A 26,133-nucleotide genomic window follows, 5' to 3' on the forward strand; every position below is an offset into this window, starting at 1 on the left:
CTTGCCAACTCCCTTGCCTCGTTTCATCGAACCATCATCAGCGCTCACTGTATCGTCAGTCCGAATGATCCACAATCTTGTGCTGTTCAATCTCCATCATCTTGCGCCTCCGCGCATTTCCAGATGATCTCAATTCGGTCTCTGTGCCACCTCTGGCAACTGATGGACTACCTCATCACTCTAGATCTCGGGGATGCCTACCTGCACGTTCCAATCCATGCAGCACATCGTCATTTCCTCTGCTTCATCTTCTGGGGCCAGCACTTTCAGTGGAAAGTGCTCCCATTTGGCATTTCCATGGCTCTGTGGTTATTCACACGTATAACCCATCCCATCATTGCGTTCCTTCAATGCAGAGGAATTCAGTTCGCAGCCCACCTCGACAACTGCATCCTCAGTCATGGCGTCCATCAGACCCTGACTCTTCACTGCAATTTCACCCTTCGCCTTCTCCATTAGTTGGAGAAATCTGATCTTTCTTGCCATCTCACTTTCATAGGCGGTCTCTTTCTGACAGACCTCTCCTTGTTACAGATTCCTCCGGATCAGTTTGCGGCTATCCAATCCGGGTTCAGGAGAGCCCTATCTCAACCACTTGATCTCCGCCAGTGGCAGAGCCTTCTCTGGCTGTTGACCTCAGCTCAGGATCTGACGTCCAGGGGTCGCCTTCAACTGCATCCCTTTCAGTGGTTTCTCCTGCCATTTCTGTGCTCAGACCTATCGGATCCCCTTCTTCCTCTGCCACGGCAATTACATCGTTCCTGGAGTGGGGGCTAGTCCCATCGAACGTCTTGAGTTGGTCCACTTTGACAAGCTTCAAGGGTACTCACCATCTCTTCATGGATGCATCTCTACAAGGATGGGGTGCCTACCTGCTCCAGGAAACAGCTTCCGGTCTTTGGACTCCTCCGGAACGTGTGTGGCACATCAACAATATGGAGTTGGAGGCAGTCATTCGCGCAATTCGTCATTGGCGTCAGATCCTCCGCAACAGCTGTCTCATGGTCGCATCGGCCTCCATGGTGGTATATTACATCAACAGGCAAGGGTCGACTCGGTCTGCTTTTCTCCCGGAGCAGACCTTTTGCCTGTTTCATGTGACTGACGGTCTCCCTTTTCTGATCTGAGCCCATCATAATCCAGGTTGTCGCAACGTCTTAGCCGACTCCCTGTCAAGACCCGATCATCTGCCCCAACAGAGTGGATGCTCCAGCTGGAAGCCTTCCTGTTCTTGTGTGATCGCCTAGGGAATCCCAACGTAGATCTCTTCGCAGCAATTGCCGGTATACGTGTCTCCTGTATCTGGATCTGGTTTTGGTCGCACCTTACTGGCAGTCCCGGATTTGGTTTCCCAGGCTCCTTCGGCAAGCAGGAAAACCTGTGTTACGTCTCCCGGTGTGGCCAAATCTGCTGCTCAATCCTCCCACCAGACAGACACATCCAGACCCCGACGGCTACAGTCTCCAGCAGTCACTGATCGCTAAAGGTTTTTCAGTGCTGTGGCAGCTGTTTCTCTGTCAAGCTGGGTTTCCTGCTGGACGGTTTAGTTGTGCTTCTTCAGTGTGCCTGACACTTCTCACGGTAAGTCCGCCTTCCATTAGTCGAATAAAGTACTGTGTAGCGTCAGGTAAGGTAAAACATGATCATTTCTGATTAATACTTAAATGTTTTAATACTTACCTGACGCTACTCCTCTGTCCTCCTCCTCTACATCTAATGTCACCCAGTGAAGAATATGAGGAGTAGGGGCCAAGGAGGATAACTCGTGGATTACGAGGCATGGGACCTTGTCTCTTCGTTCAGGTACTGCCTGTTTGTATAAGGTAGGGAAGCTAAAGCACTGTGTAGCGTCAGGTAAGTATAAAAACACTGCATTTAAAGCTGCCTTATACCCAATTCACTTACTCACATTCAGAGAACCTTGGAAGTAAGCGGCAAGGAGCTGTCTCAGTCACAAATGGACTGAGTTGTATCAGCAGAACATAGCCAGAATGCCTTGTTCCTCAAGATTGCCATTTCTGTAAGTGCCAACGTTCAAGAAGCCAGGACATTTCGCATCATGCTTTCAATCTATAACATTACTTTCATAAATGAAATCAAGATTTGGATGTCAAAATATTGTTTTTAGAAGTGAATTCAGTTTCGAAGGTAAATTTTGCAGTGTCATCCCATTGAACATAACAGTCATGGTACGAAGAAAAACTATTTCCAGAAGATAGGTTTTCCACCATAACAAAGTCCAGATTTATGAGTTTTCACTGTACATTTAATTTGTAATTGGTGTACGTGTTCATGTCATAAATGTCCCGTTCAGGATCTGTCATATGTTTCATGCCATAAATGTCCTGTGTCCTGTTCCAGGAAGTGTCTGCTTGGCATGTGTCTTTCATTGCATGAATGTCCTGTTTTTAGGAGCTGTCTGTGTTTGGCTACTTCCGTCAGCTGGATGAGAAGATAGACTCCCTCATCAAATGTGATGGGTCAGTTAAAGCAACATTAATGATTGGCAACTAAAATATTTTCACATATTGAAAGAAACTGAAGTGCAACATCACTTGTCTATATCGACAACATGACTTTCCTGTTTAAGGTGTGGTGAAACTCTTTGCAGTGATACTGAAGCCCATCTTGCTTCTGATAATTCTTACGAATATCCTACCTCTATTACATCATAGTAAAAAAATCCATTTTGGAAATAATCACACTATAAAATCTTTAGATATTTCAACAAACGTCCTCGTCGCTGCCAATTATCCCAATAGTTTTGACATAGATCCTATCCTTTATCACACTGCATCTGCGCATATGCAAGGTGGGAAGACATCACTCCTTTCCTCTGTGTGTTGGATCAACAAGCAAAAGTTTCTGGTGATCAATCCAAACACTTATCGGATAATAAATCACAATGTCAATAAGCAGATGATGAACATTAGCACATATAGTAACTGATTTGCAGCAGGCATCAGACATGTACTCCCCCCCTGTCAACAGTGAGGAATTTATAGGCCAACCTTGTGACACTAAAGTTGAAATGAACTTGGAACAAGTTGGATTCATTCATAGTGCACTGGACAGCATTCTGAAGATGTATAAAGATCTTCAAGCTGTACAGGCATGGATGTCCACACAATTCCTGCTTCCTCAACATAATCATCGTATTCAACAGGTTAGACACAATATCTCAGATCTACTAAGACAAAGTTTGATGTCTCAGTCAAAATTGGCCCCCCAGTTCTTCGACGGCAGACTAAATTCTGTGATTGATGAGATTTCATGCACCACTTATCAGAGATTCCACAACTCTACTATCTCCTTGGCATCAAAGTTCAATGAAAAGCGGTCGGACAATACCCAGAGTCACACAGACCCCCCTAAACACAGGTATGTTATGTCCGGACGTAAGTCTTTTCATGCCTCTGCTTGGAAAAGTTCATCCCGTTCCAGACCAAGAAGCAGAGGTTGTGGTAAATCCTATATCAGAGGTAGGAGTAGCCGCCATTCCTGACTCTCTACATCCAAGAATCTCTCAGCCAAATCCTGTCGACCTTGCTATAATTACCGATAACCAAAATTCATCTTAACGCCTACCACAGGACCAGTCGGGGGACATCTATCATCATACGCCGAAAATTGGAAGTAAATTACGAACAACCATTGGCTGATCGAAGTGATAAAAAGAGGGTACAAATTCCATTTTCAACAGGGTCCGGAGCTTGCAGTCCACCCCAAAGGACTATGTTTTCATCTAGTAGGAGCCAAGTTAGTGACCACAACTTCAGCTATATGAGAACACTAGACAAAGGGGCCATGAGCATCTTAAAGAAGTTAGACACTACAAGAGCTTTTTACTCTCAAGTTTTTCTGGTCCCCCAAAAGAACTCTAAAAAGATGTGCATGATAATAGACCGAAAGGTACTCAACAGAGACTACCTAGTATGTCCCCCAAAGTTTCAAATGGATTCAGTAAAAAAGTTATGCAATTCTTTCAAACAGTCTGTCTGGACCTACAGGATGCCCACCTGCATGTACCTATTCACCCGAGTTGTTGACCCTACCAAGAAACTGTCTAAGCTTCGAATTCAACGTGCTATTATTCGGAATATCAACAGCTTTTACACAGATTGTCACCCCAGTCATCGGCTTTGCTCATCTAAGTCTTGTAAGACTCCACCACTATAAAGCAAAACGCAATATTTCTTATTCAACTCCTATCTCATTTTGGTTTCCTGGTAGATCCCGACAAGTCGGAATTAATACCAACTCAAGACATTGTGTACATAGGGGTGTGGTTTCAACTTTCAAAAGGCATTTTACAACCCCCAGAGGACAGATATCTGAGAACCATAGAGGATCCAGAGTGCCCTCAACCAACCGAGCAGGTCACGTCGTTGGTAGATGTCTTGCCTAGTATCTTGACATCACTCCAAGATCTTACTTACAGAAGGAGACTTCAGTTATGTCCACTACAAGCTTGGATGAACACCACCAGAAATATGGAACTGGAAGACGCAATACAACCCCCTCACAGCCAGCTATTGGAACTACGATGATGGCTTCTGTGTTAAAATGTCATGCCAGGCATCCCTCTCATGATCCCCCCACCATTACATCACCTATATACAGATGCATCAGGCGAAGGCTGGGGCGTGCATATGGACGTCACAATCCAAGAAATGTGGTCAAATCATGACTAAACGTTACACATAAACTGTCTGGAAATGAGAGCCATTATCCAAGCAATTAAGGCATGGTGTCATCTACCACACAACTCTTTACTAATTGCTACAGACAACACCACGGTGGTAGTGTACATACAACATCAAGGGGGCATGAGATCTGCACTTTTGTTGAGAGAGGTTACGCTTTTATATGCCTTGGCAGACTCAGTGAGTTGCAGGATAGAAGCACTTCACATACTGGGGAAAGTGAACATACTTGCAGATTGCCTAACTCGGAAACACAAGATTGTACCCACGGAATGAACTCTCCACGCCGAGGTATTCAAGTGGATAACCTCGACGTGGGATACCCCTCATCCGGATCTGTTTGCCACCATCAACTTCACGTTTATGCTGCCCCTTCCCAGATCCATTAGCTCTCCAGGTCAACGCCCTATCCATGAGTTGGAAGGGGTTATGTTCGCCTATGCCTTCCCTCCTTGGTCTCTCGTGGACAGAGTAATAAGGAAGATCGAGGACACAGAATCGTCATAATTCTGATAGCCCCAGCATAGCCCAACAGAGCGTGTTTTCCAAGACTGATTCCACTACTCATAGATGAGTCTCTCAGACTACCAGAACGTCACGATCTCCTCCACCAACCAAAATCAGATGTATTTTATGGCTGCCAGACAAATCTCCTGGAAACTATTGCGACAAAGATGCAAGTTTCCGGTTTCTCTAAATCAGTTTCAGAAGCAGTGGCTAGCTCATGGAGACCAGCTTCTTCAGCTATCTATAATGGCTGATGGAGAAAGTTCGGCCAGTGGCAAATAGAAAGAGGTTTGCATGACGAAAATAAAACAGTACCTAGGGTGGCTGATTTTCTACTTCACCTCTGTGTGAAGATCACAGAAAATACCACAAAATATGGTAAGTTATCCTTTACACTATGTCAACTAGGTTGGACGGATCATAGGCTAACATCTGGGATCATAGATCATAGGTGATAGGGTTATTACATTGTTAGTTGTTCGGCATAACATGTATAACTACCGGAGGTGTCGTCGTGGAGGACTTCAGAACCAGAATTAACGAAAAGAGTATGTATTATCACCAATATATAAAGGGAAATATGTCATCAGTGGAAATGTACATCATTATCATACCTGAGGTGAGATATGTATTCCCTTACTTCACTGCTGCCAATTATCCAGGAGCACCAGATGACAGGTCCCACCTGTTTCTCTGGTATATACTGGCTATGATGTAATAGAGGTATGGATAGTCATAAGAATTATCAAACAGTAGTTATCATTGTATATAATTCTAAGAATACTACCTCTATTACATCCGGAAATAGTCCCGCCCACCTCCCTAATATATCTTACATCTTGTCGATGAAGGTTATGGAAAGGAAGTGATGTTTTCCCACCTTGCGCATGCACAGATGCAGTATGACAAGGGATAGGGTTTACCTAAAAACTATTGGGATAATTGCCAGCGAAGAAGTCGTCTGTTAAAAAATCTAAAGATTTCATAGTGTGATTATTGCCAAAATGGGAATTAATGGCTATGATATAAAAGAGGTAGTATTCTTAGAATTATATACAATGATAACTATTGTTTGCTTTCTGATGCTATTGTCTGTAGTGCTTTGTGATAATATATTTCATGTCATGTGCACTTTTCTCAGTTTACTTTTACAATGGAGGCATGTTAAAATCATTGAAGAATATTTGGACAGCCATCTGTAGGCCAACCTGTCCATCACAGACTGATGAATGACATAACTATGGCTATCACTGCCAACAGTCCTAATAGGCGTTCAGATGTGGATGGGTACAGTGGCATTGGGGAATTCAGCCTTCGGTGCAAGACGACCGAGATTACTTCATCAGCTGTGAATGTGTCTGATAGTAATAAATGAATCGGAAATACAAGCAAATGCATTAAACAAACATTGGAATAAAGCGAAAAGGCAGCAGCAATTTTGTTTCTGGTAGTTGTTGGCTCAGCCAATTCCAGTGATGGTCTTTTGACAAGGTTAATTATTCAATCACTTGTCTTTTTTGCAGCAAGTTTTCAAAGTTTGTTGTTCACACACATTACAACAACTGAAATAGTTAAATCTTGTCTTGTTTTGTAAGTCTAAATCAATGTGGTTCCTTAAATTTTAATGTGGCTTTTCAAAGTTTGAAATGGCGCCTAGAAAACTATTGCCAAGATCCAAGTAATTAAGCTTGGAGTAATGCTCTTATCCCACTGGCTGCACTTAGATGAAGTGGTGCACCTGTATGAACCTACAGACTTTTCTGTGTCCTGACAGGGTTGGAGAGCTGTTCCAGGAGTATCTGTCACGCCTTGAAAGGGACTACAATGTCCAAGACTACAAGGGCAACCTGGTCCAACAGGTGAGTGATGTGTGGAAATGTGGATTGTTTTTATCTCACTACCACCAGGTCTGAGTTTGCCCTCCTGTTAACTTGATCTCTATGGTTGATCTCTGTGTCATGGCTTATATCGGTCTACGGCGCCACAAAGTGCTATCAGAGTTGCTTCCCTTAGGCATCATATGTTAGAATTCCAAGTTTGAGAAGATCATGATCATGTCCACACCATGCACATACTTTGACCAAAAGAGTATAAAAAATCTGAGCTCCTGACTTCAATGGCATTTATCTACACCACACAACATGACATTACACAGCCCAAGTGCCTGTTGACTGATACAGGGTGACACACCTACACACTCCTACCTTGCATACAAATTCAGTTCCTGCAATTCATGATACCAGCAGTTGCATATCTGTGGTATCCATAGTATACATAGTAAAGCCTATTTGTCAATGTCACTTGGACATTCCTGAAATCGCATTATGTTCATCAACATTGTAAAAAACTAGGCCTTTCTTAATTTCTGGTAACATTTGTTTACCCCGGTATGCACAATCAACTGTTCAAAAGGAATTATGTCACTGCAGCCCGATCATCAAACAATGGGTAACCTCATAACAAGCCACCTAGCTGGTAGAATGCAGAGACATTATATATATATACTATGTAGTTATGGTATTATACATTGCAAATCTAATGTGATACAGCACATATTCCTTCTGTGAGATGCTGTGATGGTGTGTGCAGGTTATGATGGCACTGATGGTGTCGCATGAGGGTCTGTCTGAGAATGAGCTGATGGAGATCCTGCACATCCCCAACCATGTCTGGTCCCCGCTCTACTTTGCCATGGAAACCTACATTCTGGATAGGTCTGGAGTTCTGGGGTAGGTTGTTGTATTCAGGGTGCTGGGGTAGGTCATTGTATTTGGGGTGCTGGGATGGTCATTGTGCCTGGGGTACTTAGGTAGGTCATTCTATTCAGGGTGCTGGGACAGGTCATAGTATCAGGCGTGCTAAGGTAGGTTGTATCTGGAGTGCTGGGGTAGGTCATTGTATTTGGGGTACTGGGGATAGGTCATTGTATCTGGGATGCTAAGGTAGGTTGTTGTATCTGGGGTGCCTGGGGAGGTCATTGTATTTGGGGTACTGGGGATAGGTCATTGTATTTGGGATGCTAAGGTAGTTTGTTGTATCTGGGGTGCTGGGGTAGGTCATTGTATTCGGGGTGCTGGGATTGGTAATTGTATTTGCAGTGCTGGGATAGGTAATTGTATTTGGGGTGCTGGGATTAGTCATTGTTCTGATCAATACTCAAAACATTAATCACTGGATTGTCTGGCCCAGTCATGTAGTTTGAATGATGGTCTGTGTGGTGATAAACAAACACATTTACAGACAGTTGTATTCCCTGCCCATTCAAAAGGAACATTTGCCTAGAACTCAAGTGACAATAACATTCAAAGTGGACTATGATATAAGTACAGTATGGGCGATCTGGAATGTCAATTTGTCGTTTCGTATATCAGTAGGTCGATGTGTGCACTTAAACGTTATTTCAATCATTCTGATTCTTTCACTGATACCGGTCTGTTTGCTTTTCAGTTTTGCTTTTGAAGAATTGAGAGATGCTGTCAGCTCAAGATACATGATGAGCCAGAAAGACAGGTACATTTTGAATCAATTGAGGTTTACTGATTTCACTGATCCTTAAAAATTGAATGTGAAAATGATAAGTTGAAGAACATTAATATTTGTTCAACCGAATGTGAACTTTTGTGTTTTATTAAAAGAAATGTGCATGTGATAGGTTAGTATATACATAATAATATAATAGGTAACAATAGGTTAAACAAGGAAACTACATGATACACATGGCAACTTGTTCAGATAACATTTTGCTTTTTCATTTTTGTAGTTTAGTACAGGAAAGGCTTAAGGGACACTAAAGAGCACAGTTGCTTTCAAATAGTTTAAACTTCATTAAGCAGATGGGACGAATTAACCAATATTTCGAACATTTATTCCTGATACCAAAATACACATTATTATATAAAAATATCCTGACATTTTCAAACATACAGAGGTTAAGACAAAAACGAACCTGAATTACACAAAATTCACATTCACATTTTTGAATTCGCAAACAATGGCGCGATGTTAAATTATGAACCATTTCAACAAATCTATTATCCAAACATTAAATAGAATAAAATGTTATTTTTCGAGGTCATCATGTCATTTGCAGAAATGAGAACATTAGAGTAAATCTAATGTGTCGTTTTATTAACTTTGCAGGGTTCAATAAATGACTTATAAATATTCACTGATTCAAATTTAGGATATTTTAAGTACAAATTTGTTTTGGGTATATAATCACATAGGGTCTATACATTCTCCATCCAGTCGCCATATGTGTCTACCTAGTTTCAGTCGCTATGGCACAAATAATGCTGATGCGACGATAAATTTTAAATTTTAACTCACTTAACTACCTAGTTTCATCTGTTCTGAGGACGGGGTTTCTCAGAAAAAGTTTTCAATGGCATCTTATAATATTCTAAATTGTCCTTCTTGCAATTATAGACCAATAACATATTATGTTGTTATTATTCTGTCATATCAATATGTTATATCGCTCCTCGCTGCCATTGTTGTCAGAATATAATTAGAAAAAAATCGAGCGTGGAATTCATGCATTACAATTTCAGATTTACCTGGTAGACAAAATTTGATCTTACGCACTGGTGGCAATCATGAAATAATATAAAACGTAGGAGTGAAGACTGCGACTCAGGTCAAAACATAGTGAACAGGTGATGATAGATATTAATTTATGGAATTTCCTTTGATATGCAATGCCTTCTTGATAAAAAAGATATGGTGAGTTTTGTTTGGGGATGTCCTTATGCTATTCGCCTGTCGAAATGGTTCGACATCAGATGCACAACTTGTGACACGTGAATGGATTTAACATTAGCATTGAGAGCTTTAAAGGAGCACTGATCTCTAACAATTCACTGGTACTGGTTGTCAACTTTGTTATTGTTTTTGCCCCGTGGATATTCGGATGATATCCCAGAATTATCAACTGGTTCGTGACCCATGCAGTGCCAACCATAAGCGCACTTGTCTCTTTTGTTGATTATTAATGTTATATTATTAGAGTGTATCGTCACATTGATAAAAAAAATTAAATACAGTTTTGTCTTGGAAAAATAAGGAAATGTATGTATCTTTGGGGTTAGCATCAGTAAGGGTGACAAAGTTTTCATAAGTCACTTGTTTGGTTTGATACAATTTTTGTTTATACAATTTTGTCTTGTAACACATACTAAATATTTCACCTGAGCATTGCTTATTTTATCATGTGTATATGTTACAGTCAGTGTATCAAATGTCTAAAATTTACACTTAGGCAATTCATTAAATGCTGAAGTGTTTAGTTATTTTACAAATGAACTGTAAAATCAGTCCATTTATTTTATTATGATAATGAATTCCAAACATTTTTATGTTTATTTTATTTATGTGACTGATAGGATTAAAAGAAAATGAAAGGACATTTCTATATTATAGATATAGATATTTCCTCAAAGTATATTTACGCTGCCCTTACAGAGGGTATCCCAGTTATGCACAGTTGCGTTAGCGGGCAAATCAACTCACGGCAGCTATTGAGCACTAACAGGCAGTGTTAGACATCCTGGGACAGGGTAGAAGCCAGGGATATAAGAAGTTATTCTTTCATTTCAGGATTACTGCAACAAAACCAGTCATTGACTACTTCAATGCCAAAAGAAAGGTATTTGGATCTATGCATCCTTTTCTCTCTTGATGTGATGAATGACTTTCTTGATGATCTAGCACCGTAAGTAAGTGAATATTGAATAAGTAAATGTTGAGTTGATATACAGGCTGATATGTTTACACTGGGCGACATGTACAAAGATATCACAATAACAAGGTATAGGTGCGTGGCAAAACCTGTGTCGCAAGGAGTTCAAGAGGGACTGTGCTCCGTGGTCTAGAAGCCGTTTTCAGTCTATGACTGAGACATTGATGCTGTGTCAGTGGGGTAATCATTACTGATCTACTGATATACATCACAAAGTGTGACTTTAGGTCGTGCTTTAGGTGCAATCTCATTAAAATCAGATCTTAGTTCTCGCTACTGCTAAACAAAGATCTGAGGACATCCCAATACGGGTCACGTCAGAACGACCTTGCACAAACTTTGACCGACCAATGGAATGACTATCCGATGGCAGCTTTCTCGTGCTTTATGGCACCAATTTCAAATTGGCGACTACGCTGTGAAACATATTTTGACAAATTCTCGATTACAAATTTGAAACCTAAGCAAAAGAACATTCTGTAATGGCTAATAGATGGTCTAGATTGTATGGATTCAGTCGTTAAAGCCGTAACTCGTTCAGAGTTAAGATTTTCGAGGTTGCATGATTAGAAATCACATTCCGACTGTCACTTTCATAATCTGGTAAGCGATGCTGTAATTGGTCGGATGAAAGATCGTTCTGACGTGACCCCCAAATGTGATGTCCTCAGATCTTTGTTTAGCGGTAGCGAGAACTGAGGTCTGATTTTAATGAGATTGGCTTTAGGTGGTGCTTCTAGGCTTGTTTCATTTAACTGGGTGTCTGCCAGAGTTGTATCCTCTGATTTGAAACGTTATAATGAAAATATGCTCACAGATAAAAATGTGTACTGTTGTGTCTTTTGTAATGACATTTCTACTCACCGTTCAGTACTATTTCTGTTGTGGTGAGTTATTTTAGTGGACAAAGAATGTGTGAGCCTTGTAGCTGTTTTACATCTCAACATGCCCAAACCATTGAGTCCATCATCTTGATCCCAACTTTTTGATATTTTCACCTAACAATTCAGGTGAGCTACAGCTCCTTTTAATCTTCCTTGAAAGTGAACCACTGACATGTTTCAAACTTTCATTGGTGATTGTAACAACACAAGATGTAGCACTGCCACTGTGATGGCCCATCAGCTGATTTCTGTATTATATTGATGCATGTGATCACTGTTTAAGATAATGGAAAGAGATGGTAATATCGTCGACTGAGGAAGTTGCCGGAGGGGCAGCTAGTTGGACATTAGAGAAGATAGGAAATGATGTGATTTAGACAGGAAGTCATGTAAATAGACACAAACATAAGTACAGTGGAATCCCGCATAGCGGAGCCCAGATACACGGAAACCTCACCTATTGGACGATATTTACATGAAATGAAATGTTTTTTAGCTGGAATTCTGGTTTGTGGATCCGGACAGTGACTTTCAATTACCAACAGTGAAAATACACACAATTGTCCCACCGAAGTGATGCAGGGTTCAGACATTTTTGTGAAACTCACCAGCATCGTGTTCTCTCAAACCTAGACAAATAATCAGGCCGAATCTGCGATACAAACCCAAGTTCATAGGTTTCTGGCATGCCCAAGGGACACATCCTATTGCAGTGCCTGTGATTACTGGGACACCTTAACTGACAAAACTGATAATATCACTGATGGTTCAATCTCATGTCAAGTGTATAATGCTGCCTATGTTTCAGAATTTTCACAACTTCACTGACATGATGGCCGAGGACACAAGGCGAACAACAAACGAGTTGCCATGGTTACACAAAGACATTGAGGACTGGGAAGGACTGGCCATGGCATTGTCTGATTTGTATATATTTAGTAGACTGTACAGGTAAGTTTTGTTTAGAGTGACAACCATTTTGTAAGCTAGTAACTAGGGGTGCAGATTTATCAGTCATGGCCATCTTGACTGAGTAGCTGACTTGTGATCATAGCACCAAGATTGCTTTGTGGAACGCGTGCGTGCGTGCGTTTGCGTGCGTGCGTTTGCGTGCATGCGTTTGCGTGCGTGCGTGCATGTGCGTGCGCGCATTGGTCTGACATCAGTGAAACCCTTTTACTCTGGACAACACCATACCCAGTGAATGAATAATCTGGATTGTCAATCTATGAACAAGACAGGACAAGGCCCTTTTTTGTCCTTTGCAAATGTCAATATGAATTACATTTAATTTCATGATAAAATCCATAATTATTGATAAAATGAGTTAAAGAGGATTATATTTCTAACTTCAAGAGAAAACTTCATTTGTTATGAGCATCTAAATCTCATCATCACACTGAAGGCCCGGGTTCTATTTGTAACATTGGTTCTGTTTGTTTTGTTTTCTGTTGGTTCCCATATTGGTAAAACGGTGTGAAACCCATTTCTGATGTCCCCAGTCATGATATTGCTGGGATATTGCTAAAAGCGGCATTTAACCATACTCACTCATTGTTGTAAAAACCATGTAGATTCTGTCATACTTCAGTGATTGTGTCAAACTTCAGTGATTGTGTCATTCTTCAGTAATTGTGTCAATCTTCAATGATTGTCATATTTTTAAAGTGATTGTGTCATGCTTCTGTGATTGTGTCATACTTTAATGATTATGTCATATTTCAATAATTGTCTTATTTCAGGGGTCATACGTCAGTGATTGTGTCTTGCTTCTGTGATTGTTTCTTGCTTCAGCAATTGTGTCATGCTTCAACAGTTGTGTCATACTTCAACAATTGTGTCATACTTCAACAATTGTGTCATATTTCAGTGTTTGTCATACTTCAGTGACTTTGTCATGCTTTAGTGAATGTGTTGTGTCTCAGGGAGCGAGAGTATGACCTTCTGGAGCTGTGGAAGGACACAAAGTTGTCCTTCAACACTGTGGCATCTATGTACATGGACAGCATGGACCGATACATTGCCGACAGATACCTGCTGATACAGGAACACCTGGAGGAGGAGGCGCCCCCTGGTCTTCTGGTCAGTGTTGCTGATGTGTATTACAATGTTACTTGTAGTATTACAGACGATGAATCATGGCTTTTACACATTGACTCATTTGTGGCAATGCATGCTACACTTCTGTGCACTGAGTGATTGTGTTTTGAGTAACCTATGGTGAATATGAGTTTATGTGTATATATAAGATAGCTATGTGATAAATCGCCCCCCAAAAATGAAGAACGAAGCGTGGTTTATTTCATGACAAAACATTGTTCTATCATGACATCATTTCTGGAAATTTGAACATGCATGCGCTCACAACTTGATGAAGTTGAAAGCCATTCTTCTTTAGAGGGAAGTGTCCCGTGACTTTTTCCCAATTGATGTAGATGGGCAATGTAGATAAACGCAATGGCCAATTGATCGCTTCCAAAAGTGGGAGGGTTATGACAATTGCTATTGGGAGAAATGGTTCAGATAATCGTGAATGTTGTGAGAATATGCAGGAAAGACCAAATGTAGCCCCTCTGTTCATAAAATGTACTTGTCTGACATTGCCACAGTTGGATTCTATTTAGGGAATCATCATACAGGTAAATATTTTTAAAGGGTACTTTTTACTATCATCCTTAAAAGGCTGTACATAATGTTGATATCTGATATAAAACTATGAGTTTATGTGTATGTACAATGTACTGACTCATCTGTTGTGCTTCAGTGACAATAAACTGTACCAGTACTCTGTGTATGTCACGCTTCAGTTGCTGGAGGTTCTGACAGGGATATCCAATTTCCTCAACCTGGCATCATGTGTAAAGGGGAGAGAAAATGTTATCCGCCGCCGCCTCAACATACTGGTCAGTGTTAACCTTGCAGAATGTGTGAAGTTATTGACAAGTGTCCATTTGGCTTTTAGCTTTAGTGAATTTAGAGATACAAGAATTTTTTACCACTAATTGAGAATGTGCGCTCATGTTCAGTTACTGGTATGAGGAGGATATTGTATTAAAATTATTTACTATTTCAACACACATTTTGATTACAAAGAATTTCCCAGATAAGTGTTGATAAAGGATAAATGACAACAATAGCATGTTGTCATCTTAATGTCATAAAACAGTGAATGCAAGAAACATACAGCCTTGACTGTAGACATGGTAGATTTGTTAGATATTGAAGTAAACTTCAGCTGGATAAATGTTTTGTGAGTTTTTTTAGGAGTGTAGTGAAGTTTTCTCAAGTTATGTCAGAAAGTCTGTCATTGTTGTTTCAGGAGAATGTTAAGGGGAAAAAAGGCATGTCACCTGCTAAGAATGTTTCAGAGACCCTGGATACACAGCTCTCCCTGGCCAACCACCTGGTGGACATTGGCCACTATGAAGAGGGAATACGACTACACACCAGTGTCAGGGACTACTGTCAAAGGTGAAGGTCACTCATTGCTTTTGGAGGCTTGATATTTCTACAAGTCATTTCATTCCCTTTGTGCTTATTGGCATGTAGGCCTTCCTCCTGTTTGCTTAGCACATATCGCTCACAGAACATAATAGCTCAGTTCATCTGACTGACTGGCCAGTTTGAATGTCATACTGCATAAAATATTTGAATATTAATGCTGACAGCAACTGTTTTTTAGTGGCTGTCCTTACATTATGTTATGATGACTACAAATCCTGGTGAGCTACAGCACTGTGGCACTATTTTCCTCCTTATTAGCTCACCTGATTGAATGACAAGTGAGCATTTTTCATGACAAGTTGTCCGTCTGTCTCTTTAGTTGTCTGTCATTAACTTTTGCATTTTCGACATCTCTGACATCTCTGAAACTAATAACAAGGCCCATGAAACTAAAACTTAATGATCTACTAATCAATTATCTTAGCTATGGTGCCTATAGGAATGATCACTCTGCCTCTGTCTTTCCCACCTGTAAACAACTATCACTTTGACATCACCAAAGACAATGCATCACAGAAACTGAAATGTTCCACAGATCATCCAACCTATGGTGTCTTTAAAAAATGTTGAATTTATTCTGATAACATGCATACTACCATGAAGTTTATATTGAAAATCACATTTTGTGTGAAAAATATTGACATCGATATTGCCTGCAGTGGTAAATACTAGTCATGAATAAATATATGAACCTTGTTGCCTTGAAAACTCAAAAACAATAAATAAGCTCATAACTTTTGTAATGGCAGTCATTTGTTTGTAAACACAACTGCCAGTTTGCTGCAAGGCCCCCAGCCCAGTGCGAGTTGTAACTGGTGGCAGTGCTGGTATTGAGAGATCGATGAAGAGGGTGATGCTGTGTGGAGCTTGTGCTTTTCAATTACACTTACATAGTTGAATATCATCCTGCACAGATATGGTTTTTATACAGAAGATTCATTTGCTGGTAGCATATGTATACTCACATGCAAAAGAAACGCAAGTCGAGTATGCAGTATACATGTTATTTATTTTCAACAGTAAAGACAAGAAATACTAATAGAGCAATATTAACAAAAATTTGACAGAAGACAGTTTAATGGATTAAAAGGCAGATGACATCATTGTTTTTTGCAAATGTTAAGGGCTTACACAGTTTTGGGTCAATACCCAAAATGTCAGTCAATACCTGGTGTGACCAACATTAGCATTGATCACTGCCACACATCTCCTGTACATTTTGTGTATCAGACGATTTGTGAAGGCCCTAGGGATCCGCCTGCACACATCCACGGTAGATGTTGTGTTGTTGCAGAAAGGCCATGGTAGCTCTGGCAACATGGGGACGAGCGTTGTCCTGCTGGAAAATGTGTTGTTGATGTTGTGAAAAAAATGGAATAACATGGGGTCTGATCACTTGGTCGATATACCACTGAGCAGTGATGCCGTGTCCCCGACCTTGACCAACATTCAGAAAGGATAAGGGTCCAAGTCTCGCATAAGGTCCAATCCCTGCCCATATCATGACGCTAGGTCCACCCCATGGATCCCTTTCCACAACGTTTCTGTCAGCAAAACCATCACCTCGCTGCCGCCAAATACTGACTCTTCCGTCTGCATGGGAGACACAAAAGCGACTTTCATCAGAGAAGATGACACACCTCCACTCACGATGACGCCAATTGTGATGACCCTGTGCCCACTGAAGTCGTGCTTGTCGATGCCGTGGTTGGAGAACAGGACGACGTGCTGGTCGACGACATTTGAGGTTGTTGGAATCAACGGAGACGGAGACGTCGGATCACAGTGTCTCGGCTAATGTGTCGATTATGTGTTCCTATGGTCTGTCGAGGACTTTCACTTGCAGTTAGGAACAGATGTCGCTGGTGTTGACAGGTAATCTGCCGACCTTGTCAAGGTGTGGTCACCCTAGGATGACAGCTCCGAGGAAGGTAATCTGTGGTCTGTGTAGCATTGTATCGATGCAGGAGACGGTACATTGTGGTTATGTTAACGTTAAAATGATGGGCAACATCTTGGACAGACTCTCAAGCTTCCAAACATACGATAGCCTTGTTTCTCTGAATTTGAGTTAGGCATGGCATTGATGACCAAGAAGTGGTAGGTCCAAGAATCAGCCACAGTTTTATACCCACTACAGTAGGTGACAGATCGTGCATTTTCGATTTCGCGAGAAATGGGTGCATGATACCCACATATTCATTGAAATGGTACGTTTTGGCGATTCGTTTTTTATGTTGCGTTTTTACTCTGGGCTTCCAAAATGCAACCAAAAATATTGATAACACCATCAGGCTTCACTACATGCTAAAACTCGTATCAATTTATGGTTCCGTGTTTTTCCCTATTTGCTTAAAACCATTTGCGTTTCTTTTGTGTGTGAATATATATTTCTCCTTCAGAATGCTGGATGAGGAGGGTCAACAAGAGACTTTTGAAGTGCTGCAAGCTACCTCTCTCAGTGGCATTGGCATGACTTACTTGTTACAAGGGATGACAGAAAAGGTTAGACATCAAGCTGTTACACATGTCCTCTAATGATTTAAACATTTTCATTCCATATATATCCTTTAACCTTTGGATAAAAGAGTTTTGTACAATTAAGGATTGACTGTGTATTTTTTTTTGGTTCATTGAGGTATGAATCGAAAAACTGATGTGCAAACTGTATGAATCCACGTAGCGGATTCTTACAAAAGTTTGACCTGTCAATTAAGGCAAAAGGCGAAAAGAACTGCAACAGTCAGACTGTAACGAACCGGAAGAAATATGTGCGAGAGAAGGCGGCTGTTTCAAATAACATGGTCATTTACTGCGTGATTCAAACATTACTTCCCTGATTACGGTAAAACACAGTTGGAGAAATGCTAGTTATAAATGAAACCCGAAGACAAGAAAGTTGAACCGGGGCGAGCAGGAAAAAAACAGGCAAGCAAGCCTGCACGTTTGCTGTTTCATTCATTCACGGCCTTCGGTTTCAAAGCATAGTTTGGACAATGAATACGCATGAAAGTCGCTAAATGTCCTGTGCATGACAATACACGTGAGCAGAAAAGGAATTCCCTTGACTGTAATATTGGGATTCCCCGACATTCCGCAGTAATAAAAGTAGTGCGCCCCAGTGGGCGTGGCATAATTTTTTACATTCATTGGGTAATGAATGCAATAACACGTGACCAATTCAGCTAATCAGAAAGCAGGAATTTCCATGAACACAACGAAAATTTAATTATTCAGAATTAGAAATTTAATTTTGTCCATTCCACACATATCCTCAAACTTTGGATGAAATAGTTTAGAAAATCAAAATTTAAAGCCTCATTTATCATACACCTATCAATGATATGGGGCATTTTGCATGAGCAATAGAGCAAACATAGAGACAGTCATATCACAGAGGGTTTAATAATCTGTATTACACTCCCTGCAGGGCTGATAGGGTTTGTCAATGCATTTTCAATGGGCGATCACTATCAGTCCAGGTGTTAAGAAATTGGAGTTACATCACTTAGTGTGTCGTCTTTTCGGCTAGCTTTCCTGTGACAATGATATCTTATATGATATAAAGGTTACTGGTAGTATATGGCAGTTTTTATACCATACCCCATATTAACCCTCAACCCCTTGGGCTGATATGGGGTCTCGGTGTCATCCAGGTTAATGATTGGTGCTGAAAAATCTTGGTTAAAATAGGTCTTTATCGCAACCCATGCTTGCTGTTAAAGGCAATTATGCTTGTCGTAAGAGGCGACTATTGGGATCGGGTGGTCAGACCCGCTGACTTGTTTGATGCATGTCATTGTATCCCAGTTAGTAGATTGATGCTCATGATATCAATCACGGGAGTGTCTGGTCCAGACTCGATTATTCGATTATTTACAGATTATTTTTGGGATAGTCTGGTCCAGACTTGATTATTTATAGACTGCTGTCATATAGCTGGAATATGGCTGAGTATGGTATGGAATATGGTGGGAGATGAAATTATTTTGCCTTCCCACCTCATTCTATGTACGGGGTAATACACTTCCTCTTCACCTCTCCTCCCCCACCTATATATGACCAATACCTCAATATTGTTTAAATCTTTTTTTGAAACAATGGAACTGTCATTTTTTCATTGTAATTTTTCCTGTTTTTTTTCAAATTCTAGGCCTTTGAAGCTTACAATGAGTCTTTGGAGTTATACAGAAAGTGGAATCTAGAGAGCAGTGTCTTAACCTGCATGCAAAACTTGGGATATTTAACCATGAACCAAGAGAAGTATCAGGAGGCCATTAAGATATTTGAAGAGTGTATGAAGGTAATCTCTAATAACTGTCAATTATGCACATTTTGTAACTTGTTACTGATACAGGCAATATCCTTGCATGTATTTTGGGGGAACCAAACATGCTAAACAAGTAATTTGTCACCACAATTCCAATGTTTGGGCATCTTTTGTGCTAGATCTTCTTGTCTGAAGGAACACAGCAGGCTATGATGGTCAGTTAAGATATCAGAATGTTCAGTTATGTGAATGATTCTTTTATAATAACAGATGTATCAGGATTTCACTGTACAAGCAGGAAAACTATTTCAGTTAACTTTCTGGCTCAATCTTTAATCTTATCTTATGTGTTGAAGGATGATTCGAAATGTTTGCTACAATATGCATACTTTTCTTGGGTCAACTGCAGTATTTGGGTCCCCACTTCGTGGATTTCCTTGGGGACCAAAATATTGCAGTTTTCCCCTTTTCTTGTTAAATATCTGTTTCTCGTCAAACTCAAGTTGAAAAAATGTGCTATACAGCTTCATGAAATGGATACCATGTTAATTAAATATTAAGTTTGATCAATACTTATAATAACAAAATTGATTTAGTTGTCTTTTTTTCACAATCTACTAACCAGGCAAGTTTGGTTAGCACGGAAGTATTTGACATCAGCCATTGCATCATGAAGTGATCACATTCCAGGGTCAAGTCATAGCATATTGCAGCATGACATCTCCTAATTGATATAGGACAGATATTCCTATCCGTCAGCTCTCTCGCTTCTGCATCCGTCAGCTCTCTCGCTTCTGCATACTTGGATAGTCCACTCTTGTTGCAACTACTAGTGACATTGTTGGAGACAATTGTCCTGAGGTAAAACATCAAATGTTACTTGGGCATCAACTAAAACCTGCATCCCAGTCTTCAACATAGAAGTCATCACTAGGTGCAGCTGTTCAGCAGTTTCCTAAACCCTTACCTGCTCATCCCTGCCTTGAGCATGTGATGTCTCAGTATTGATTTGAGGATCCTTTTATGATATTGTCAATCATTCCTCTTCTTGTCTTGGCATGCTTCATTCATTATGGTTGCGTTTGATAGCTTTGACAAAGCATAAAAAGACATGCCGAGCAGATTAACCTCATGTCTTGGAGGTCAGACTTGTAGAACACATTGACTGGAGGCCCCTACAAGTCGTGGTGAGAAGGTTCCCTACTTCAAAACTATGCAGTCGTCTGTGAAGACACATCACACATGTCATACCTTATTTCATGCTGTTATGTCCTGCTAATGTAAAGGGGCTTTTCTCACTTTTTATAGTTTTACCCACTCACGAGTTCATGTCTTTTTGACACAAGACTGTGTGACAATCTTTTACAATATATTGTATATTAATATACTTATCCCATCTACAGGCTACATGCACACGCGACCATCCCTGCATCACACTGTTGTGTTGAACTTTGATGTGTTGTCAAACATAGTTTTCTTGAAATAAAAGCTTGGTAACTGTGTATTCCTTCTTTATTCATCAATTTTGGACCTATTTACGTAGGTCCCTTCAACTTTGACACAACAGTGTTTGACTGTATATGTATAATAATATATGATTTTAAACCTCATAACTCACACATCCAACTATTATGTTGTCTACTTTACGGTTGACACATATTGTTTTATGATGTATTTCTTGTCTCATCTTTGGTATAACTTTCTATGTTTTCTGTGATCCTGAGTGAATTGTTCTCTGACTTCAAAGAGTTAGACTGCATTGAAGCACTGCATTTAAGCATGTACTATATAAACTGCATAACTGGGTCGGACCCAACAAGAGAGACAACATAAACACACGTCTTGCCAGGCAGCTACTCCAAAGCGATGAGCATGTGCTCACATGTGACGTCATCAGTATCAATGATGTAGATACAGTGTAATGTGATCATGTTTACACTATAGTTATGTGATGACTATAAATAGCAGACTTTACACTGAGGCCCTTTAGTTAACAAGGTTTTGCTGTGTCTTTATCAGGGCCTGGAGAAGATTCACTTCGGAAGCACATACCATGAGCTGGGAAACTTGATGACCAACATCGCATTGTGTTACCGTCGTCTCAAGCGACTTGATGAAGCAGAGAAGATGTACTCGAGGTGAGACTACATCATGTACTTCAGGTGAGTCTGCATCATGTACTTCAGGTGAGTCTGCATCACCTTAGATGATGCACCGGCCATGGACTTCAGGTGAGACTTCATCATGTACTTCAGGTGAGTCTGCATCATGTATTTCAGGTGAGTCTGCATCACCTTAGATGATGCACCGGCCATGGACTTCAGGTGACACTACATCATGAACTTCAGGTGACACTACATCATGAACTTCAGGTGAGACTTCATCATGTACTTCAGGTGAGTCTGCATCACCTTAGATGATGCACCGGCCATGGACTTCAGGTGACACTACATCATGAACTTCAGGTGAGACTTCATCATGTACTCCAGGTGAGTCTGTATCACCTTAGATGATGCACCAACCATGAACCTCAGGTGAGACTTCATCATGACCTTCAGGTGAGACTGCTTCACCTTAGATTATGCACAGGCCATGAACTTCAGGTGAGACTTCAACATGTTATTCAGGTGAGGAGGCATCACCTTAGATGATGCGCAGGCCATGAACTTCAGGTGAGACTTCATCATGAACTTCAGGTGAGACTGCATCAGCTTAGATGATGCACAGGCCATGAACTTCAGGTGAGACTTCATCATGAACTTCAGGTGAGACTACATCATGAACTTCAGGTGAGTCTGCATCACCTTAGATGATGCACCGGCCATGAACTTCAGGTGAGACTGCATCATGAACTTCAGGTGAGACTGCATGACTCTGATGATCTGTATTCCAGGTCTTTGTTCTGTGCTGTAGGTCTCTCCTGTGTTGTAGGTCTTTGGAAATGAAGGCGGCAGCAGTTGGCTGGGAACACATCAATGTGGCAATGGCTTATGGCAACCTGTCAGCGTTGGAGCTTTATCGGGAAAAACCAGACTACCAGAAAGCTTTGGATTACAGCGATAAAACCATTAGAATATATGAGGTATTAAGATGCGTTTTGGAAAATAGGTGAAGACAAATTTATGTTTCAAAATTAACAATTCAGGTTTACGGATTGAATACCTATATAAATTATAACACACTGTCCAGGAAAGATCAGGGTTTGTCTTTGTGATGTCCACAGTGTCATTTTATATGGAAGCCTTCCTCATGGTGATCTGCTAGTACCCATGCTTGTTGTAAGAGCCAGCCATTGAGGATTGTATGGCTACTCTGTCAATGTGTGTCCTGACATTGTACTCTCACAGTGTGCTCTATTTCTACGTCAACAAACGGTTGAGTTCAAAAGCACAGGAGTTTTAGTGAATCATTGCAACATTATCATGGACTGTTACAGTTTCAGGGTGTTATGAAAGGTCAGATGCAACCCTGAGCAAACTTTGGCTGCCCAAGAATGTGTGGGTTCTTGATCCAATTAGATGCCAGCTTTCTAAAATGATTCAGCTACATTTCTTTACGATCTTGAGTCTGAAGTTTTCAGCCAGCATTAGGTGATCAGGATCAGTGTCTTGGTTGCCATCGTTCCCTCATCACGTGATGTTGCTCATCGTATCAATCAGCAGGTTGTCTGGCCCAGACTGGATCATTTAAAGGCCACCATGTTGTAGCCGGAATATTGATGACTGTGGCACTAATGATCAAATGGAGATTTCAAAATAACTGTATTGTGAGAGTATCACACTGAATACAGGATAGAGCTTATTAAGAATATATATTGTGTACATGTAGATTGTGTCCCAGTGTTAGAAAATGTCCCCAGTGCCCTTAGGTCATAAGAGGTGACTTAATAGGATTCATATGTTTTGTTTTATTTGTTGTTCAACATCACCCTATGAATTATTTCAGCTACATGACAGCAGTTTGTGCATAATCAAATGTGAACCAAATAATCCAGTGATTGACATCATGAGTATAGATCCATACAATTAGGATGCGATGACATGCTATCAGTCAAGTCACAAAGCCTGACCACCTGATCCATTTAGTCACCTCTTACAATAAGCATGGACCAATATTCTTACCAGACATCCTCACAGGGTAGGTCACTATCTGTTATTTGGTGGCTGTCGTTAAGCTCAAATAGTTTCTCACAGTTTGGTTAGTTGCTTGGACCCGACATACTAATTTTCATCCTCCATATGAAAGTTGGAGAGGGATTAACAGGAACGGTAGCTATGCATCTATCCGTCTGTTTGGCATTTCTTGTTTCCAAAGTATTATTCAGAAACCATTTAATATTTTATTACAAAACTTGTGTTTTTTGGTAATTAGGGATTGACGAGGGTTCAAATGATGGTTGGGGGTAGTTCAAGGACATAACTCAAGGACCCTTCAATATTTCTTGATCAAACCTTGCACAGACCTCAGTCAAGCAGTGAAGTGTGAATTTGCTTTTTAGGAATTTGGGACATTGTTATTTTTCATAACATTCTGAAATAAAGTTCAAATCTTGAATCATTTGTGTCCCAGAGAAATGAAAAATCCTAGTGTATCCTATAGTGACCACTGCTGCCAGTGATCATTTCATAGTAACACCATCCTACTGAGATGGATAAAAAGTAACAGTCAGCTTTTGTGATTTACACTTTGGAATCATCAGCATTTGTTGTCATGGGAAACTGTCGTATGCAGGGAGGTGGGGAGTATTTACGTTATTTATGATAATTCCTATGAATATCCTACCTCTATCACATCATAGCCACAAATTCCCATTCTGGCAATAATCACACTATAAAATCTTTAGATTTTTCAACAGACGTCCTCTACACTGCCAATTATCCCAATAGTTTTGAGGCAGACCCTATCATTTGTGACACTGCATCTGCACATGCGCAAGGCGGGAAAACATCACTTCTTACCTGTGTGTGTTGGATCAACAAGCAAAGTTTTTTGCTTATCAATCCAAACACATATCGCATAATAAATCACAGCTAGTCAAGATCTGAAAGGTTTACAGCAGACAAACTACGATCGTCAAAAGATTACAGCAGACAACCTACGATCGTCAAAAGATTACAGCAGACAACCTACGATTGTCAACCTTGTAGCAGACAACCTACAACCATCAAGCTTGCAGAGAACGGTGGTATAGAAAAAAGATCATTGACATGAGAAGGTAGATTTAGTTTACGTGGAATTAAACACTTCTACCAGCAGAAGTTTCAGCATGCCTCTGGGATCATAGGCTAACATCTGGGATCATAGATCATAAGGTGATAGTGTTATTACATTGTTAGTCGCTCAGCGTAACATGTATAACTACCGGAGGTGTCGTCGTGGAAGACTTCAGAACCAGAATTAACATAAAGAGTGATATTATCACCAATATATCACGTGTCATCATACTGGGGAAAGTGAACATACTTGCAGACTGCCTAACTCAGAAACACAAGATTGTACCCACTGAATGGACTCTCCAGGTTGACGCCCTATCCATGAGTTGGAAGGGGTTATGTTCGCCTATGCCTTCCCTCCTTGTTCTCTCGTGGACAGAGTAATAAGGAAGATCGAGGACACAGTATCGTCATAATTCTGATAGCCCCAGCATGGCCCATCAGACGTATTTTATGGCAGCCTGACAAATCTCCACCTTCACACCTGGAAACTATCACGACAAAGATGCAAGTTTCCGGTTTCTCTAAATCAGTTTCAGAAGCAGTGGCTAGCTCATGGAAACCAGCTTCTTCAAGTTCTGCCAGTGGTGAATAGAAAGAGGTTTGCATGACGAAAATAAAACAATACCTAAGGTGGCTGATTATAGTTAGCCTTATACTGTGTCAATTTAGGTTGGATGGATCATAGGCTAACATCTGGGATCATAGATCATAGGTGATAGGGTTATTACATTGTTAGTTGTTCGGCGTAACATGTATAACTACCAGAGGTGTTGTCGTGAAAGACTTCAGAACCGGAATTAACGTAGAGAGTAAGTATTATCACCAATATATAAAGGGAAACATGTCATTAGTGGAAATGTACGTCATTATCATACCTGAGGTGAGATAAGTATATATGCTGTTGGCTATAGAGCATCAAGTATATGTCTACGTCACAATGAAGGATTCACCGAAAGTGACGTCATAGATGACCTCAGAACTGGAAGTGACATAATATATGACCCAAGTGATGTCACAAAGAGATTGAACAAAAAGTGTTGTCATTGATGTTCTCAAAACCGGAAGTGATGTCATCAAATACCTCAGAACCAGAGAGAAACATCATAAGTAAGGTCTTATATCACCCAAAAAAGTTAACAATTATGAGGTCATAGAACGGGAAGGACACCACAAGTGCCAAGTCTTCTTCAGGTTTGCCAACGGTGAAATCAGGAACTTAGGCATTGGTTCATACTCCTTTTCTTCTATGTATTCCTCACTTCACTGCTGCCAATTACCCGGGAGTACTAGATGACAGATTCCGCCT

The 26,133-nt window shown here is 40.6% G+C and overlaps 2 protein-coding genes and 1 pseudogene across 2 annotated transcripts in view; 2 read left to right on the top strand and 1 right to left on the bottom strand.

Annotated features, from left to right (window-relative positions):
* Positions 1 to 26,133, top strand: part of LOC139442663 (TPR repeat-containing protein DDB_G0287407-like) — a 59,489-nt gene that overhangs the window by 11,368 nt on the left and 21,988 nt on the right. The window contains exons 9-22 of the mRNA XM_071223522.1: positions 1,916 to 2,020; positions 2,413 to 2,480; positions 6,988 to 7,072; positions 7,803 to 7,942; positions 8,661 to 8,723; positions 10,812 to 10,860; positions 12,646 to 12,788; positions 13,763 to 13,919; positions 14,645 to 14,740; positions 15,157 to 15,308; positions 17,744 to 17,846; positions 19,495 to 19,644; positions 21,631 to 21,749; positions 22,543 to 22,693. Coding sequence (XP_071079623.1) covers positions 1,916 to 1,966 — 51 coding nt within the window. The 3' untranslated portion in view covers positions 1,967 to 2,020; positions 2,413 to 2,480; positions 6,988 to 7,072; ... (9 more) ...; positions 21,631 to 21,749; positions 22,543 to 22,693. The remainder of the gene's footprint in view (positions 1 to 1,915; positions 2,021 to 2,412; positions 2,481 to 6,987; positions 7,073 to 7,802; positions 7,943 to 8,660; positions 8,724 to 10,811; positions 10,861 to 12,645; positions 12,789 to 13,762; positions 13,920 to 14,644; positions 14,741 to 15,156; positions 15,309 to 17,743; positions 17,847 to 19,494; positions 19,645 to 21,630; positions 21,750 to 22,542; positions 22,694 to 26,133) is intronic.
* Positions 6,454 to 21,753, top strand: LOC139443647 (nephrocystin-3-like). The gene is made up of 13 exons (XM_071224596.1): positions 6,454 to 6,500; positions 6,988 to 7,072; positions 7,803 to 7,942; positions 8,661 to 8,723; positions 10,812 to 10,860; positions 12,646 to 12,788; positions 13,763 to 13,936; positions 14,602 to 14,740; positions 15,157 to 15,308; positions 16,572 to 16,703; positions 17,744 to 17,846; positions 19,495 to 19,644; positions 21,631 to 21,753. Exons 1-13 carry the CDS (start codon positions 6,454 to 6,456, stop codon positions 21,751 to 21,753), a joined length of 1,500 nt encoding a protein of 499 aa, XP_071080697.1.
* On the bottom strand, positions 21,966 to 25,433 carry LOC139443649 (uncharacterized; annotated as a pseudogene).

Source organism: Haliotis cracherodii, unplaced genomic scaffold (genome assembly GCF_022045235.1).
Source record: "Haliotis cracherodii isolate W230 unplaced genomic scaffold, xgHalCrac1.p SCAF_5, whole genome shotgun sequence".
Lineage (NCBI taxonomy): Eukaryota > Metazoa > Mollusca > Gastropoda > Lepetellida > Haliotidae > Haliotis > Haliotis cracherodii.

What these genes read in the sequence shown, in the direction of transcription:
- LOC139443647 (XM_071224596.1), top strand. Translation starts at nt 6,454, where the DNA reads ATGGCTATCACTGCCAACAGTCCTAATAGGCGTTCAGATGTGGATGG. An exon ending in GATAGGTCTGGAGTTCTGGG is followed by an intron (nt 7,943 to 8,660) that starts GTAGGTTGTTGT and finishes TTTGCTTTTCAG; the next exon opens with TTTTGCTTTTGAAGAATTGA. An exon ending in ATGATGAGCCAGAAAGACAG is followed by an intron (nt 8,724 to 10,811) that starts GTACATTTTGAA and finishes CTTTCATTTCAG; the next exon opens with GATTACTGCAACAAAACCAG.